This window comes from Notolabrus celidotus, chromosome 17 (assembly GCF_009762535.1).
Source record: "Notolabrus celidotus isolate fNotCel1 chromosome 17, fNotCel1.pri, whole genome shotgun sequence".
Classification (NCBI taxonomy): Eukaryota; Metazoa; Chordata; class Actinopteri; order Labriformes; family Labridae; genus Notolabrus; species Notolabrus celidotus.
The window spans coordinates 9,348,198-9,365,947 of NC_048288.1; the positions used below are offsets into that span (position 1 = coordinate 9,348,198).

The following is a 17,750-nucleotide window of genomic DNA, read 5'->3' on the forward strand; positions in this document are numbered from 1 at the left end:
CCCATGTGTGTCTGCTTTGAACCTGCCACACCATCGCAGGACGCTCCCTCAAAGATAAATGCAAAGTGGCTGTCAAAGGCCCACAATGGTGCTTATCCTCAGGGTTTTTGTTCAGGGTTTTTAGCATCAGACGTTTCTTGAGATGTTGCAATACCATTTTTCTTTGCAGATACGAATGCTGATTCCTAAATTGAGTATCAGCCAAATCAGAGTATCCCTTATTGGAAGAAGTACCATTGTATTATTGGTGGGAAAACACTGATTGCTGTAATTTAGCCCACTTTGGCTAACATTACACTCTCCATTAGCATCTCAATAAAGTATGGCATCAGATCCTGTATTAACTAGCATACTTGACGGTTCCTTATATTCCATACCTGATATAAGTAAAGGTATTACAACAAGTCTCTGACTTTTCTTAATGTCCAATCATCTTTGATCAGTGAACTGGTGAGTATGTGGTTTCCGGTATTTCCGGAGCCAGCCTCAAGCTGATCCTCGATGAACTTTAGTTTTTAGCACTTCCGCATTGGACTCATATTTTTAGACTGGAGGTTGCCGCTTGCTTTGCACTCATGCTTACTTTCTCTTTTCTACAACTAGATAGACGTTGAGATCAGGCCCGATACCCTCCTTCAGACGAAAGTCGGCAAAGGCCCAGTTTTCTAAAGATGATCTTGTCAGATTTTCCTTTGGTCTGAGGTTTCCCTGGAGTTAAGACGACAACATTTAGGATTTGAAATTGTAAACATTAAACATGTTCAATACGATCAGATGTCATTTTGTGTGGGGCGATCCCAAGGACAGCCGAGCACCGACTCCTCGTAACGTCACATGGAACCAAATGTTAGCCATTCAGAAAGCAAGCTGACCGCAGAAGGAAGCACAACAAACGCAGCCATGCCAACAATAGTAAACACGAAGCATAAAGTTGGATGTCAGAAACCGAGGACAGGCTTGTTGATTCGTGGCAACATATCAGCGTGTCCTGTAAAACAAACCACAATCAAAATGCTACCACATTGGCTGTACCAGGTAGCTAAGCAGCTAGCTTGACAACCGTCTCATCCTCGGTTTGCTTGTTTACACTAAAGTCACGTTTGACTGCGAGATATTTTGCAACATTTTCCAGTTTTGTGAGTCAGTACTCTGGTTAGAGGTGACAAAACCTCTAGGCATTATGCTAGATTGCACATCCGCTTCATACAGTCACAAGGGCGAAGCTATTGTGTCTCTTGGTCTGGTTCACTGGTTGATTTCTGAAGTAGGCCAGAGTTCATTTAAAATCGGCAGGTGTGAGGTGTGTGTGCTATTATGCGTCTTTGTTGGGGGGAAAAGAGGGTCATTTACCACAACAGTGCACTCTGTGGTGCTAAAGGAGTTTCCAGTGAAACAAAAAGTCCTGCATGTCTTTCAGCTGAGACATTGTTTAGTCGCTCTATTTTTAATGTCAAAGTTTACAGAAACGTTCTTCTTTGTGCAGAAAGGATTTAATAATCCAGCATAAAGACATGCTGACAAAGTCATTTGTCATTTTTTTCTTTCTCAATGGTGGCAGATCGGGATAACATGCGTGCACTCACACACAGCAATGTCACTCATCCTTTATCACAGAGCAATTACACTTCAACAAATATTGTGTTTCGGGCCCTATTTATGACCATAAGGGTGCGTTTGTCCTCAGTGGCTGCGGTGTTTTTGTGTGTGGTTCCACAGGCCTGTTGTTTGTGGAAGCAGCTCTGGACTAGCATTGCAGAGAGAGGCAGTTAGGCATGTGCCTGGGCTCTGTGGGCAGTGGTTTGGCTCGCAGCCAGACTCACAGATGGCCGGAGTCTCAGTCTCTTTTTCTTTCTCTGGCTATCTTGTTCCGCTCACTCACAAGCTCTCTCTCTTTTTCTTTCTCTTTCTCCTCAAGCCCCCTCCCCTCCCCTCGCAGATGAAGACATTTCCTCTTGTAAACAGAGGACGAAAGAGCTGGGTTGAACAGTCTCAGAAGAATATGTCACTATGTGTTTGGGGAATGCTTATGATTGGGAGTAAATATGCCGCTGAAGAGGCGTTGAAAACAGCAACGGCATTAAATAAATGGTCTCATTTATCTTTTACAATGCCTCCATTGTTCGAGGACAATGCATGTTGGCTGCTTGTTGACTAATTCCTAAAAGTGAGGAAGAAGATGATTAGAATTTGGCTTGAATATTGTGATGCATGCTGGTCCCTTCTGGCTCAGCTTTGAAGGGTAAACACAGTACTGAGATAGATTAGACTGGTGCAGAATGAAAGGACGATACACGAGGGAGGTCACAGCAAATTCTTTGAATATGAAACACGTATACGCGCACATAAAGTCCGTTTTTAGAAGCTGAAAACCGTCTCTCAGGTTGGACTGAGGCTGTATTTCTATGCCATGTGGCTGGCTGTCATGGTTTGGTTCTAGTAACACATTCACACAGTCACATGTTTCTGACAGGGCTGTGTAATTGACAACTCCTCCAAAGGGAAAGCTCGTAGAGATACATGAATCAATAAACAGATGCAGGGTATTGATGAGTTCTGAGCAGTCACATGGCTTTTACTGACAATGGGGGGAAAGCAGCTTAGACTGAAAACACTGATCTGCTGTCAGCTCAGTCCATAATATTACAGTCCAAGATACCATCAAGAGTTTGTCAGCCACTGACCCTGAATCAACTCCTCCTTATTTCAGATGTTTAGAGAGATGATGATCGCCCTGTGCGTAGGGCTGGAGATAGCGCTGCGTGTTTCATCCTCACTATGGATGTTTCTGTGCAGAACATGATAAGAGAATACTCCACAGTGCTGCTCTCTGAGGGAGTTACTTTGTTGATTTTAACTGAAGCGATAAGGTCTTTTTTTTTTTTCTTCCTACACAGTGCCATCGGATTGACGTAGTTTCAGGATGTGGTAAGAATGCTGAAGGAGCCGTTCAGACTCTGAGCTTGGTGTTTCACAACCTTTCACAGAAGCTTTAACTCTCTGCTCGCTGGATTTTCTGAGAAGTTTGCGTGAATGAGCTGGAATGCTGGGCTCTGTTTGTTATTAAGCGAGGATGTGAATTATTTAGTAAATAAACAGGAGCAGCCCCGTCCAGCCTGCCTTCATGTAAGTCCTCCGCGTCTCTGCGCCTGTCTGTTTCTCTCGGTCAGGGGCCCCTCTTATCACATGACCATTTTGTTTTTGTGCTGCAGTGTCGAGTGCAATCGGCCGTGAGAATGTGGCTCCACACATCAACACACTAACGGACACAATGTCATGGTCCGGCTGCTCTGGCTGAATATTAATCATAATTATGGAAGTCCTGCTGACATATTAGAGCAGCAGGGCTGAATTTATCCACCAGTGCTTCTTGTCTTTAAAAATAGTCTTCTACCCATGACTGGTTGGAGACTTGGGTTTTGTTTGCCCTCTTCAGAAGGTTAAGACATCCAGGGGAGGAGGGGCAGCAAGCTGGCCTAGAGAAGCAATTAGAGCCTGTGGATGATGTTTAAAAACGAATGAAATTCCTGTGCAGAGTAGACGGCCTGTGAGAGTATGAAGCCCCCTCCCCCAACATCTTAACTCCACTTCTTTCATGGCGACACACGCATGTTTATACAAGGCTCTTTAAAGCATTTTGTCTAAAGAAGGCTTAAATCATTTAAGACACTCTAGCTGCCAGGAAAATAAGAAAAAAAAACATTGGTTGCAGATATATTACTGCTCGACAAGCATACCGCTTTGTTCTCAGCCGTCGACACTACCCTGTCATCCGCCGGCTAAGGCATCCGGCCAAATCACCCCAGGCCTCTCCTCCTCCAAAACTCACTGCAGCTGGAGTGTGTCAGAGTGGACAGTGTTCTCATAAAACACTCCAACAACAGGTAGACTCCATCCAGGGCTTTTGTGTATGCAGGGGCTGGTGCACAAACACACACATCCCAGCCGTGCCCCACACACACACACACACACACACACACACACACACACACACACACACACACACACACACACTCAATTCAAACCTGTCCACATTTATGGCCTAGCACTCAGTTACTGGAATGTGCCGTCCCACACAGCAGAGCGCTGCAAGCGGCCATAACTCAGAAGGAAGCTTTCAGTTTTTGAAACGCTGCTGCTGAGTCCAGCTGCTTTTATCTCGGAAATTTACATGAGTGTGTGTGCTGTGCGTGTGTATGTCTGATAAGTCAGTTTATAGGAATACTGCTGGCTTCCTCATTTGCTTGGCCCCATCTGACTGAATGCACAATAGGCACGTCCTCAGTTAAAGAAAGTAAATCATGTAAAGTTAAATGGTTTAATAAACTCAGAGTTTATGACTGTGTTTGAAACAAGGAAGTGTGAGAAAGCCTTACGACACACTGGACCATTGAACGCCATTCAAAGGGCGTCATGCGACAATATCACCTCATCACAATGCAACAATGATAACAGAGCCTGTTTGGGAGAAAAAAAGCCACTGGGCTGTTTCAAATTTGAGTTCTTGCAAATGAGCCAATGACCTTTTGACGGGCACACACAATGTGTGAATCTGTTTGCATGGAGCAAACATCCCTATGTCAGCCATTAGCTCAGGCTACAGTTGAACAGATGCTAACTCACACTGCCAGAAGTTTGACATCATGTGACCTCCCCGACCTCCAAAACCTGAGTGCCCTGACCCCAGGCAGCGAGACTAAGCCCAGATAAGAAACAGAGCCATATGTAATGGAGCTCACATGGAGTAGCATTGAGCACAATGAGCAGACTGTGATGCTGGCAGTAAACACCAAACAAAACCAAATTGGCCTTTTTTCTCAGACAGCTTCAAGCAAACATGAGCTGGCTGTAATTCTGCGGGTGTTTGAGTAAAGACTGGTTTCATATGTTCTTCAAATATAAGAATCCTGTTCTGGTTACATTTGTTGAGCTTAAAGGACGTACACAGAAAAAACTGACATCAAATGTCCAAAATGTTTCCTTAAGTTAGGAGAAATGTGTCTCTTCTCTTATGAATCCAACATGTTTCCTGTTAAAGTATCTAAAAGGTAACTTACTATACTTGAATCAGTCAGGAGGAAACATAAAGTGTTTGTTGTATTTTTGATTGTTTAACTCTGGACAGAGATAACTTTCTCTAATCTGAGGTGGATGGAACAAAGTGAGTCACATGTCTTCTTCACTCTGAGCCTGCACTGTGGACAAACCTGCCCAAGACCAACAGACTGGCAGAATTATTAATTGTAGCACTTCCTTGTTTGATGCCAGAGGCTGTGGGTCATATGGAAAGTGGAAACCAACCAAGCTCAGCATTGAAGCTCAAGCTGTAATTTATCTAATGTCCACTAGACCCTGCACCAAGAACCCTGACTGTATTAAAGTCAAAGCCTCTCCTGAAATTCAGAGTTGATGTCTTATCCTTCAAAAATCCTCCCGTATTCTCCTCGTCTAAAGTAGGACCATTTTTAAGTCATTGACTCAATCTGATAGGCTTCCTTTGGTATCTTTCCTCCTTTAACAGCAGTCTAAACACATTTTTTCTTCTTTAACTGATAACTTTGGCGTTGAACGATGAGACCACATGCCAGCCTCTGGAAACTCTTTGTTTTTCTTCATTCAGCTTAAGAACAAATGGCAGATTTCCACTGTTGTGGATGACTTTACTGTGACGCACCATGATCAGACTCAATGATATGAGCGCCGTACCGCCCGTGTTTTTCAAACCTCCACTGTAGACGCTCAACGATTTAAAACAACATAAATGATAGCCATTCCTCGCCTGCTTCACAGTCAAATATTTGCATGACAGAGACAGATTGTACTGTAGCATCAACATAGCGTGCTTAAATTTTGTGCATCTCTGTTTATCCGTAATGAAAATGTAGTAATCCTGTCCTCTGATGATGCAACAGAAGTACGAACAGGCAGGACAGGCTGTTTCAAAAAAACCCAAACAGGTTCTCAGAACCGGACATGACTTGACCATTTGATGCAAAGAGAACCTACAAGATATAATGAACCTTTAGAGCGTGCAGGTGGCTTACACAAACAAGTGTTTCAAAAGGAGATTAACCACTGCTGGACTGCATTCCTAATGTTTCATATGATTGAAACTTTTGATAAGCTTGGCAATAAAGGTCAAAGTGCAGAGTTAACTTGAATGAATGAATTACAAGTGTTTGACTTTGACACCCTGCATCTTTCTTCATCGCCCGTATTTCCCTCCACCCTCAGCAGTGAAGCAGAAATGACAAAAACAGAGCTTACAAAGGGGCTCAAGTTCATGTCCGACCACAACAACACAGCTATGTTTTTTTTCATGCTGGCTATGCCACAGTGAGGCGTGGCAGGGGTGTGTGCTGTGGGCGGGACATTTGAAGGGTAAAACGTGACTCTCCCCTCTGTTCACAGCGGGAATGTGACATTGACAAAGTGCTTGCTCCGCCGCCGCCGCCGCCTTCATACCAGCTCACAAGGGAGCACATGCCAGTGTCCACTTAAGTGCCAACTAGTGGCTGGCCCTGACTCTGTGTGTGTGTATGTGTATATGTGCGTATGTGCGTGCGTGCGTGCCAAAAGGTTTGTTTGGGCAAGTGTTGGCAGGGTTGGTCACTCTTCCATTCCCAGCTCTGAAGCCAGCATTATAGTTCCCACGCATGTTACAGATACAACCTCCTTACACACACACACACACACACACACACACACACACACACACACACACACACACACACACACACACACACACACACACACACACACACACACACACACACACACACACACACACACACACACACACACACACACACACACACACACAATCTATAATATTCACACTAACCACTGGTGCTGTGTGTAAACATAGATGCCTGTTGACTCTAAAATACAGCTTTGTAGATTACCCACCCTGACTGGAGCTGTTTGCTAGCCGGTAAAATATTAGCTTTGGATTGGCAGCTGTCACAAGCTTACGAGGACAGACATTGTCAGGTGTGTGTGTTTGTGTGTGAAGGAGATCCACTGTGATCCCAAGCATATGAAGTACAGACTATACGAGCATGTTCATTCTGTTTGCATGTGTTTGTGTTAGTTGTATGACTGGTTGATGCTTGTGTTAAAATGGTCCCAGAATAAAGTCAGAGTGGATCCGTAAGCTGAGCGCAGAGTCAGGCGGACTCCCGGTGGAATGGGTGACACTAGATAAGGGTATCCACAGAAGGCAGAGCGGAGAACTGCCCTGAAGGGGGGCTACGATGTGTTGAGTGCATGGAGAGGTGAGCCAACACCTCAGTGTAGCCCGGAGCAGCTGTCTGTCGACAGAGCAAATATGCACTCACCACAGTCCTCCCCGCAGCAGCTACCAGTGAGCCGGAGACTGTGCTGCTGCAGCTGCCTCCTGCTGAGAGATCCTTTTCTCACTGGACGGTGTGGTAGACAACGTGAAGACTAAACAGACAACTTTTCTACTTTATCGACGGGGTCTACATTTGTCTTTCAGAAACTTTTTCAACCCCTGAACCAAACAGAAGCCCCCTTCAACATCTCTCTGTTGTTGTGTTCACTGCTAGTGATCAAAACCGTATTTGGAGCATGAACTGTCGTTAAAGCCAGTAAAGACAGCTGCTTGGAGCTGCTAACTTGAGCAACATTAATCTGTGATTCCATTATCAATGTTGTATTGGTATTTAAAAGAGCTGAGGTTCCCCTCTATTTAAATGGCGTCCTCAAAATTGGATGGTGTGTTCAGTAAAGATGGTCCTGCAGCAGGTTTTTGGAGGAGGTGCAGATCAGGCTACATGTGTATGCCTCTGCGTTGAAACAGGGATATGTGGACCTGACTGGTTTATACTTTCAACACAGGAGTATAAACCAGGCTTCAGTTGTTACACTAACAACATAACTGCAACTTAGACGCAGATGTCAAATATGCTGTAGTTTAAATGTTCATTTACTGTGTCATGGGAAGAGTATCAAAGCCACCGATATCAGATCCAGCGGTCACTGTGTGAAGATGATAAGACCCCAGGGACAAACGGCCTATTTTTGGGGGTTTCCACAAAACAGATAAGAGGATACGAGCCAAGACTTCCTCTTCTGTGCTCTGTAAGACCTGAAAGACCAAATTCAACACCAAATGAATAAGATGTAGTGGATTGGATGACAGCCGATGGGTTCCAGGACTATCTCTTTGCCTCCTTTACTGTCCCTCTGTTTTTGGCTCACTCTCTTTTTTGCATTTCCCCTGCAGACAGTGCTGAGGACAAACTCCAAATGATATGCAAACTATGGATGGTTATCCACCTTCACTGAGAACAGCTGCTCTGTAGTCGGTACGCTTGATGTACAAGTCAACAGTGGTTACTTCTTAAAGAAGGCTCCTGGTGTTGAAGCTGAGTTTAGAATATTTTGATGAAACTCATGATGTTTGTAACTAAAAGATCGGTGTTCAGATTCATTCGATAACGTCATTTTAAATTCAGTCAAAGAGAGGTGGGCAGGATCCGTCCTGGTTATCTGGTGTACCAAAGCAAATTCATTCAAATCCCTCTCACCTGCTGACGTCAGACCGAGCGCTCATATTTAACTGGTCTTATCTTTGTGCAGCATCAGCACAAAATGTCACGTAAAACTAATTTGGTGGGGCCAGGCTTTTTGGACGGGACCCAAATTAGTTTCTCTTTAAGAAACACTCTGTGTGCGTGTGCGTGTGCGTGTGTGTGTGTGCGTCTGTCTGTCTGTCTGTCTGTCTGTCTGTCTGTCTGTCTGTCTGTCTGTCTGTCTGTCTGTCTGTCTGTCTGTCTGTCTGTCTGTCTGTCTGTCTGTGTGTGCATGTTTGTTCACATAACACGTGGGTTGCTCACATGACTGATAGCAGCAGTGTAAGGGCTGTATCAGGCTGATGATATGGAGCTGGAACATGTTTATCAGTAAAACAGTTTATACACACACACACACACACACACACACACACACACAGACTCATGCAGTAGATTAGCACTAACAGTAGCAACATTTCACCACCCTTCACTTTGCGAGCTGTTTATACGTTAAAAAATCGTCTGCACTTGAGGTGTTTGTTTGCTCAAAAATAAATATTAGAGGTGCTGTGATGAAAGTATTATCTCAATACTCTGCCAGCGTAAACCTCTGAGAGTTATTAATGATGTTTGTTCTTCTTTGTTTAGAGACGAGGAGCCATCTCCTACGACAGCTCCGACCAGACAGCGCTGTACATTCGTATGCTAGGTAAGTGTTTCCCTGCGCTCATCACATAACCGCACGTGCCGTCACAGCAGACACTACATGCTCCTCACGTTTCCCAGACATCAGTGGGGTTTATCCCCTCCATGGTCATTTTCATTTCTTAATACACAGTGGCTTAAAAACGCAGCGAGCTGGGAAATGGATGGAGTGAGGGATATAGAGATTATGAAGCAGTGGGGAGTCCACTCAATCCCTTAGCGGTTTAGTAATCTGTCAATCAGAATATGTTCCTGAAATGACAAAGCTGTGTGTCTTTAAAGTTTGTTCAGGTTTGTTTAAAGTGAAGTGGTGCATCAGCAGAGAGTGCTCTTCATGTTTCAGTGTGTCCATTCGTCCGGTGCTGCCCTCAGCGACCCCAAACAGAATAAGCAGTTTAGAAAATGGATGAGAGGACGGAGAGCTGACAGCTCTGCAAGCCAGATGGACTCAAAAGCATCTAGGTAGCAGCCAGATCAGCTTTCCCCTCCTAATCAATAAGGTTATTGAGGATAATGGTGGATAATGACTAGAGCCTGGTTGTACCCCCAACACCAGCCTGGCTCACAGACACACAGATTTACCCTTGCACAAACTTTTCCCACGTTTGTTCACAGATCAGATGGTGTCGCCGTGTAGTGAGCAGCACAGTCGCTCTCAGTGTTCTCCTGTCAGTGTAGCTCATAGATATTAGATTGCTGCTGTGAAGCGTAGTGAGTAGGCAGGGAGCATTAAACAGCAGGGGCATTCAAGCTTTCTGAGTGTCTGTTGAAATTCTGTTTACTGTAGCTTCTGCTTAATGTTGCCATACCGTGTTTCCCTGCTCGATAATACCCATGACTCTGCTGCTGCCACGTGCTTCTCATCACAGTAAGAGCGCTTTATGGAGCTGACTTAAGGAGTTTGAGCTTTTATAATCATTTTACTTGGCAAAGTGTGATTGCAGGCTCATTTGTCAGTGGCATAAAGCATCTGTGACGATGGATTTTTATATTAATTTGAGTGTGAAGAGAGGCACGCTAATGCAGACTGGTGGGGTTCAGTCTGCCAACTTAATGCTGATGTGCTTTCAAATAGCAGGACTCCGAGCTTTCGCTGCATCAGTTATAATGACATGACCTACATCCACCCCAGAGCACCAGCACTAATGCATCACAGGGGAAACATGGACCCTGTGACTCTGGAAACACACTAATCACACAGACACACACACACGTGCTGAGCCACAGCACATGCATCTGCAGATGTGACAGATGTGACGCACTCAGGATTTTACGCTCTCCACGTTCATACCAGTGACTGCACAAACAGCCTTTTTCCTCACAGTGTTGAGCTTCGTTGTGCTCTGATTTGTAATTCTTAGTTTCTGGTATTTTGATAGGAGCTTGTGTAGTTTTCAGACAGCTGTTATCAAGTAAGTAACGTGCTAGTTGGGAGAGAAATCTGTGTGTGTGATTGCTTTAATTTAAATCTAATGCACATCAGAAACAATCAGAAGTGCCATGCTGGAGAAATGACCTCTGCACTCTTCCGCAGCTTGACGATTCTGCAGCATATAGAGAGTTGCTTGTAACAGCACACTTGCATTTTTCTGCATCAGCGTCATAGCACCGTCCTGTCACATCACCATGCTCTCACTGCTCCTGACTGCAGACTACAAGCAGGCCGGCCCCTGTTTGGGTCCAAGTCTGGAGCCTGTTCCTGATCCTCTGCCTGACTACTAAAAACAGTCCATGATGGACTGTAAATCACTCTCTGAGTACTAATAGTAGAGCAGACTGTCCTGACATGGCATTGCATGCTCAGCTGTTTGATTGACTCTTCTCGGTAGCTGGAGTGTGTATCTGTGCGTGACTGTGCCAGCAGATGGATAATATACTCTAGATTTGGATCAAATAGTCTTTTCAAAATCAAAACTTCTGCTTGTTTTCGTTTGCTGTGAGCACTGAGATGATGAGCTTTACTTTACTGGACATTTCTAGATGAAGAGGTGAAGTCCTGTGTCACTTTAAGAGCTCAGTGTGAGATCACTTTTCTCCTAATTCTTATGAAAAGCTAATGATGACGTTAACTGTGCTGCAGCTGCAGTTAATGCATCTCTACTGTGTTATTGAATAGAAAAAATTAAGCCCTCATTGTGGCAGCAAATGTCAAAGATGAGTTGTTATGATATCATTCACAGTTATTTCCTGACTGAAACTCAACAAAACAAAGTAACGCATTGTTTTGTCTTCAAAATGAGAAGTTACTCCAACCCTGCCGAGCGTCACAGTTCAAAGGAGAAATAGATCTCATAATAACACGTCAGGTGTAACAAATATTTAACATGAGAAGTTTCCTGCACAAATATCACAGAGGCAGAAAAGCAACCAATTAAATTCAAACAAGTAGTGACGTGAAGAAAGTTTTAAATCCAGTCTGTCTCATTCAACTGAGAACACAATCAGGAGACCGAAATCAGTCTCAGTGTTTCAGAGAGACCCTCAGGAGATCAGTACGGACCGCTTCTGTCTGATAGAAGTGAAGCTTCTTTAAAGAGGGCAGGGCTTCAGCTTATTGTTAACTTCACAAACACTTCTTCTTGCTGCGCTCATCGTCCTACAGTAAAGCTCATCTTTGTTGCTCTCATGCAAAACAAACTCCAGAACACAATCAGAACTACTACGATCAACTTTCTGCTGCTGCTGTCTGTAAATACGACTGATCCCCACAAACACACACACACACACACTCTTCTTTTCAAACTGCATGAATCTTGAGGAAGTAAGTGTTGATTTCTTCTAGGAGATGTGAGAGTGAGAAGTCAGGTTGGATTTGAACCGGAACGAAGGAGCTCCCATCCGTACCAGTGCATCGACTTTCGGACTCTTCACAGTGAGTATGATAGTCTCGTAGCTTGACACTGAGCTTTGTTTTATGTTTGCGTTTGTGTTTGCACAATCTCACATAAAGGTAAAGTTCTGATGTAGTACAAACTTCAGTAAAAGCTTTGAGAATAGGTTTGGAGACTTTAACTTTCATTGAAACGGCTTCAGCTATCACAACTGTGTGTGTGTGTGTGTGTGTGTGTGTGTGTGTGTGTGTGTGTGTGTGTGTGTGTGTGTGTGTGTGTGTGTGTGTGTGTGTGTGTGTGTGTGTGTGTGTGTGTGTGTGTGTGTGTGTGTGTGTGTGTGTGTGTGTGTGTGTGTGAGAGAGTGAGAGTGAGAGTGCGTGTAAGTGTGTGTGTGTGTGTGTGTGTGAGTGTGTGTGTGTGTGTGCCTCTGTGCATGTTGACATTTTGACCCAAAAGTAATCCTATCTCATGCTGACGTGTTTCCGGATTGCAGCTACGGTTTACTCAGACACAGAGCTATTGTGTGTGTGTGAGTGTGTGAGTGTGTGTGTGTGTGAGAGAGACCACTGACAAAGCATGTCTGCTGTGTGATTCCAGACGAGAGGCTTACGAGTGGGCGGCTGTGTCAGCAGCGACTGTTTGTATATCTCTGTGTTGGTGTCAGATCCCCACCGAGTTTGTGCAACCCAAATGATTCTCTGAGCCTAATGAGCCTGCAGAATCAACATCAACCAAACACACTCACACACGTTTGACTTATTATTTCTTCTCTCTATTTGTGTGTGTAGCACGGCTGGGATGTGGGTCTGCAGCTGACTCTGCTCCTGAGAGGAGGGTCCACAGACTGCTCAGCTTCCAGAGGTACCTGCACTCATCCCGCCTGCTGCGGGGAATCCCCCAGCAGATCCCCCTCCACCTCCTGGATGAAGACTACACTGGACAAGCTAGAGTAGGACATCCACCTTTATAACACTACCACAGTTACACCTTCATCTGGTTTGATTCATCGATTTCACGTAACGTATCATGTTTGTCTTTTCCTTCTCGCAGTGCATGCTGGAAAAAGTCGGGACCTGGAACTTTGACATTTTCCTCTTCGATAAGTTGACGAACGGTGGGTGAAATCTGATCTTAACACTGGTCAGAAGCTTTATGGAGACTCATTCAGAGGCAGTGCTGACAGGATATCCAGAATGAAATCAACCTTAGAGTCAGGGTGTTACCAATGGTGCCATCTGTTGGAAGCCAGCTTACACATGAGATCTCTGTCTGAAGATTGACTCTGTCATTAATTCTTCTGAATCAGAAACACATCTTAATGCAATTTAAGTTTTCTTGTATAGTTAGGTGATTGTTCTGGAGGGATCAATGTAGAGTAATGTTTCCAGCACAGCCGTGATGAGTTGAACTGTCATTCTGGGTGTGTATAGAAGAACTGTCATTCTGGGTGTGTATAGAAAATAAACATGTTTTAATTAGTCTCAGTAGTCAAAGACGATCAGAGATGATCAGAGGCTGGTTTTATTTTAAATAAGGACGTGACTCATACCAGAAACAGAAGAGAGGTCTTGATTTTAAATGTTCCCACCATACATCTGTGCTGGTGTTTGTTGTTTAACTGAACGATAAGGAATTAGAAAAAGAGATCATGAGACAGAAAAGTCACAGTTCACGGGAAAGAATGGATGAAAGATCACAAAGAAACATAACTTGGAGAAGTCCGGTAGAGGCAGAGAAAGGTGGTGCCACCATAAAGTTTCTCTGCAGTACACAAAGAGTGGCAAATTTCTAATGTACATCTTCCTGTTTAATACCAAAGAGACACAAACCAGATGAGAGCTCACCCTGCTCGTTTCTGTGTTCAGGAAACAGTTTGATCACCCTGACCTTCCACCTGCTGAACCAGTACGGCCTGGTGGAGCTCTTCCAGCTGGACATGGTCAAACTCTGGAGGTTCCTGGTCATGGTCCAGGAGGACTACCACAGCGACAACCCCTACCACAACGCTGTGCACGCTGCAGACGTCACACAGGCTATGTACTGCTACCTGCGGGAACCCATAGTGAGACATGCAAACACAACATGTCTTTTCAGAGATGAGTGACAGTAGATCAATTCTACCTCTCAAAGTGCTTCATTAAAGGAGGTGTGTTCTATCTGTCTTTAATGCAGCTTGCCAAGTCTCTGACCTCCTGTGATATCATACTGGGACTCTTAGCAGCTGCCACGCATGACCTGGACCATCCAGGGGTCAACCAGCCTTTCCTCATCAAGACTGACCACTATCTATCTACACTGTATAGGGTAAACCTCCTAACAGCAGTCCCCATGAAATCTCTCATGAATATACTGAAGACATAAATTGATTTATTAAATGAATGCATCCGTGCACATTCCTCCTCTTCATCTGCAGAATACCTCAGTTCTGGAAAACCACCACTGGAAGTCAGCAGTTGGCCTGCTGAGAGAGACGGGGCTCTTCTCCCATCTTCCTGCTGAAGACAGGTGAGTCTGACCCTGCAAACATGACAACACTGATCCCAACACAACATCAAATGTCACCACAGAAAGCACGGTACAAAATGCCTCTCTGCCTCCCCTCAGCCTGAACATGGAGAGAGAGCTGGGCTCCTTAATCCTGGCCACAGACATCAGCAGACAGAATGACTACCTGTCCAGGTTTCGCCTGCACCTGGACCAGGGCAACCTGTGCTTAAGCAACGCCAGCCACCGCCACTTCCTCCTGCAGGTCAGTCTCCTCTTCGGTTACACAAACACACAAAAAGTTTGTATCTCATTCAAATTGTGGGCTCGTATTCAGTTTGTGTTCCCTCCCTGTGCAGATGGCTCTGAAGTGTGCAGACATCTGTAACCCCTGCAGACCGTGGGAGCTGAGTAAACAGTGGAGTGAGAAAGTCACTGAAGAGTTCTTCCAACAAGGTGAGCCCTTTATTCTGCCTGTATCTGTCTTCATCCTTCAGCTTCATGTTCTGTGTAATGATGATTCAACTGTTGGTCTTAAAGGAGACATCGAGAAGAAGCACAAACTTGAAGTCAGCCCACTCTGCGACAGACAGGCAAACTCTGTTGGGAACATTCAAATAGGCGAGTATTTGTTTTGTGTATTTGTTCTATTCAGCTTTCACCTGAAGTCTCCTAGCTTAAGTTGTAATCTTCCTCTCGTGCCTCTTCTTCCTCCTCAGGGTTCATGACGTACGTGGCAGAGCCTCTGTTCGCAGAGTGGGCCCGTTTCTCCGACACACGTCTGTCTCAGACCATGCTGGGCCACATGGGGCTGAACAAGGCCAGCTGGGGGAGCCTACTGCAGGAACAAACCTCCGTCTCTGAGGAAGCGGAGCCCAGCACATCAGGCGCCAACACACAGGCAGCCGCCGCCCGAAGAGACGGCAACGCAGCCACAACTGCGGGAGGAACCAGCTCCAAAGAAATACCTCAGGGAAGCAGAAAATCCTGACACTCCTCGTGTGCCCTTTCACCTCAGCCTCCTGACCCCTGACCCCGGCCTCAGGGCCTCGACACACACTGGGGGCCAGGTGGGGCATGTGACGGCCTGCAGCCCTGCCTCTGCCCCACCTGATCCCAACACCCTGTTTATTTTGTTGCTTTTGCCTCCCATCTTGATAAACCACTGATTTTATTTAATTTATTTAATTTTAATTCCTTTTTTTGGCATAGAGCAATACATAGATACCTCATTTGGCTACTGCTGTATTTTCTTTAATTTGCTTTGTTGTATTTATTTGTTCACTGTAGTTTTGGCATTAGAGACTGAACACACCACTCTTTTGTTTTTGTGAACCATAAGGGGAAAGCAGTATGAGAAGTGAAGAAGAACCTTTCTTTCTGGTATTTTGAAGTGCCATTTGAAAACAAAGATTTGAAGAATGGGCTGAACTGACCGAGATGACTGGAGTATTCAGACTTTAGACCCTCCTAAGACTTTGAGCCGTGTTGCATTTGTATTGAAGATTCTTCCTCATGTAAAAAAAAAAAAAAAAAAATGTGACAAGCCCAGTCCTTTTGCTGCCTCTATGAAGACTGTTTACGCATCTCCCTGTCTGTTTGTCCTTTCTTTCCCTGAACTGAACATGTCGGCTCCACGGTTTGCCTTCGAAGCACAGATGTGAAGAACCACTCGTTTGAACTGTCATCCCACTGTTGAAGCCATGAGCAGAACCTTATTCAAACACACCAGATGCCATAAGTAACTCCGCCTGTGCTACAATGTGTTCTTGCACTCCTGAATAATGATGGTGTTGGACGTGCATCCACTTCTCCACCACACCTTGTGAAGGTATTGTAGAAATTAGTCCTTTGTTCTGAAACTCTTCCAGCGCTGGTTGAACTCGGGGGTAGCTTCCCACCCAGACTGGAGATCAGAAACTCGCTGCACATGCATCTGAACCTGGAACTCCACTCAGCAGCTTGACTCGCTCAGGGTTTTGCCAGTCTCTTAACAGGAGGGAGAGGAGGAGGAGGAGGAGGAGGGGGAGGGGGAGGAGGTGACTACAGGCGATGCAAGGTTGTGTTTTTTTTTTCCAGGCTAGGATCTACTGAAGGAGACTCTCCCTCTCTGCAGAATGTCTTTCTCAGCCACATGCAACCTAAAGGACTGCTCGATTGATGCCTTATAACTATGCACAAACTATGCTAAGTGACCAAACCAGCTCCTGTTCCCATCAAGTGCATGGTGTGCTTGTCTTTGAATGCACTGTCCAATCCCTTTGCCTTTTTTTGTTGTGAGGAACAACTCCAGCTGTCCTTTTCTTTCTTTTTTTCTCCTCTTTTGTACGGAAACAAAATGGTTGAGTGACTTTGAACATTCCATTTCTTTGTGTTTGGTTTGTCGACTTTGACTCTGTATAGTGGCACAACGTGTGTTTGTGTTTAAACATTTTGAAAGATAACCGGTGCTTTTCTTACTTTAGCTGATTTGTATTTTGCTGTAAGTGCTGTAAGACTGTTGATAAAACTGTTTACAATTTGTTGCGACAGCCATTTTTGGGATGACTTTAAGTGTCGAGCCAGATTTTGTAAAGGCTTTGCTGTATTGACCTTTTTGATACATGCCTGTTGCAGTTAAGATTTGAATAATAAAACCTGTTGCTGACAAACGTTTATTTTAATCTCACATGGTTAACTCAACACTTCATACTTTAAAAGTAAATCATCATCTCCTTCAGGTTTCATCTTACCAATCTCTGTGCGTTAACTTCAGTGGTGGACAAAGTACATAGCTTCATTACTTAGGTCAAAGTATAGATACTCCAGGTCAAATATTACTTCAATGCAAGTGAAGGTTGTTCTGTCAAATTATAACTTAAGTTAAAGTACTGAAGTACTTGCTTTTTAAAAATACTTAAGTATTCAAAGTATTTCTTAAAAAATCTCAAAACATTGTATTTTCACAAAACATAAATGCAGTCAAGAATACATAGGAGTACATTGTTACATTCTGTTTATTTAGAAACCATTACTTGAAATCTCTAAAAACTATACAATGGAATAAAAACAGAAACTAAGTTACTTCAAGTACAGACAACTTAGTTTGTATGTTCATCTGGAATGAAACAAACGCTACGTTGCTTGACATGCTTTCTCAGGTTGTACAGTGAATTTTTGTTTGTTTGAGCAGAGTGGGAAACGGGGAGAACAT

At 44.4% G+C, this 17,750-nt stretch overlaps 1 protein-coding gene across 7 annotated transcripts in view; it reads left to right on the forward strand.

The window, feature by feature from the left end:
* Positions 1-17,212, forward strand: part of pde7a (phosphodiesterase 7A) — a 29,745-nt gene extending 12,533 nt beyond the window's left edge. For 3 of the 7 annotated variants that reach the window (XM_034705925.1, XM_034705926.1, XM_034705923.1), the window contains 11 exons: positions 9,186-9,246; positions 12,025-12,114; positions 12,862-13,022; positions 13,124-13,187; positions 13,939-14,135; positions 14,246-14,377; positions 14,487-14,578; positions 14,678-14,822; positions 14,917-15,013; positions 15,098-15,178; positions 15,277-17,212. In XM_034705925.1, the coding sequence (XP_034561816.1) occupies positions 9,240-9,246; positions 12,025-12,114; positions 12,862-13,022; positions 13,124-13,187; positions 13,939-14,135; positions 14,246-14,377; positions 14,487-14,578; positions 14,678-14,822; positions 14,917-15,013; positions 15,098-15,178; positions 15,277-15,548 (1,338 nt within the window). In that variant the 5' untranslated portion in view covers positions 9,186-9,239 and the 3' untranslated portion in view covers positions 15,549-17,212. Of the gene's footprint in view, positions 1-8,281; positions 8,331-9,185; positions 9,247-12,024; positions 12,115-12,861; positions 13,023-13,123; positions 13,188-13,938; positions 14,136-14,245; positions 14,378-14,486; positions 14,579-14,677; positions 14,823-14,916; positions 15,014-15,097; positions 15,179-15,276 lie in introns of those variants that run through there. The other 4 variants (XM_034705928.1, XM_034705924.1, XM_034705927.1 and 1 more) reach the window with 3 other exon arrangements.
* Positions 17,213-17,750: the final 538 nt, after the last annotated feature.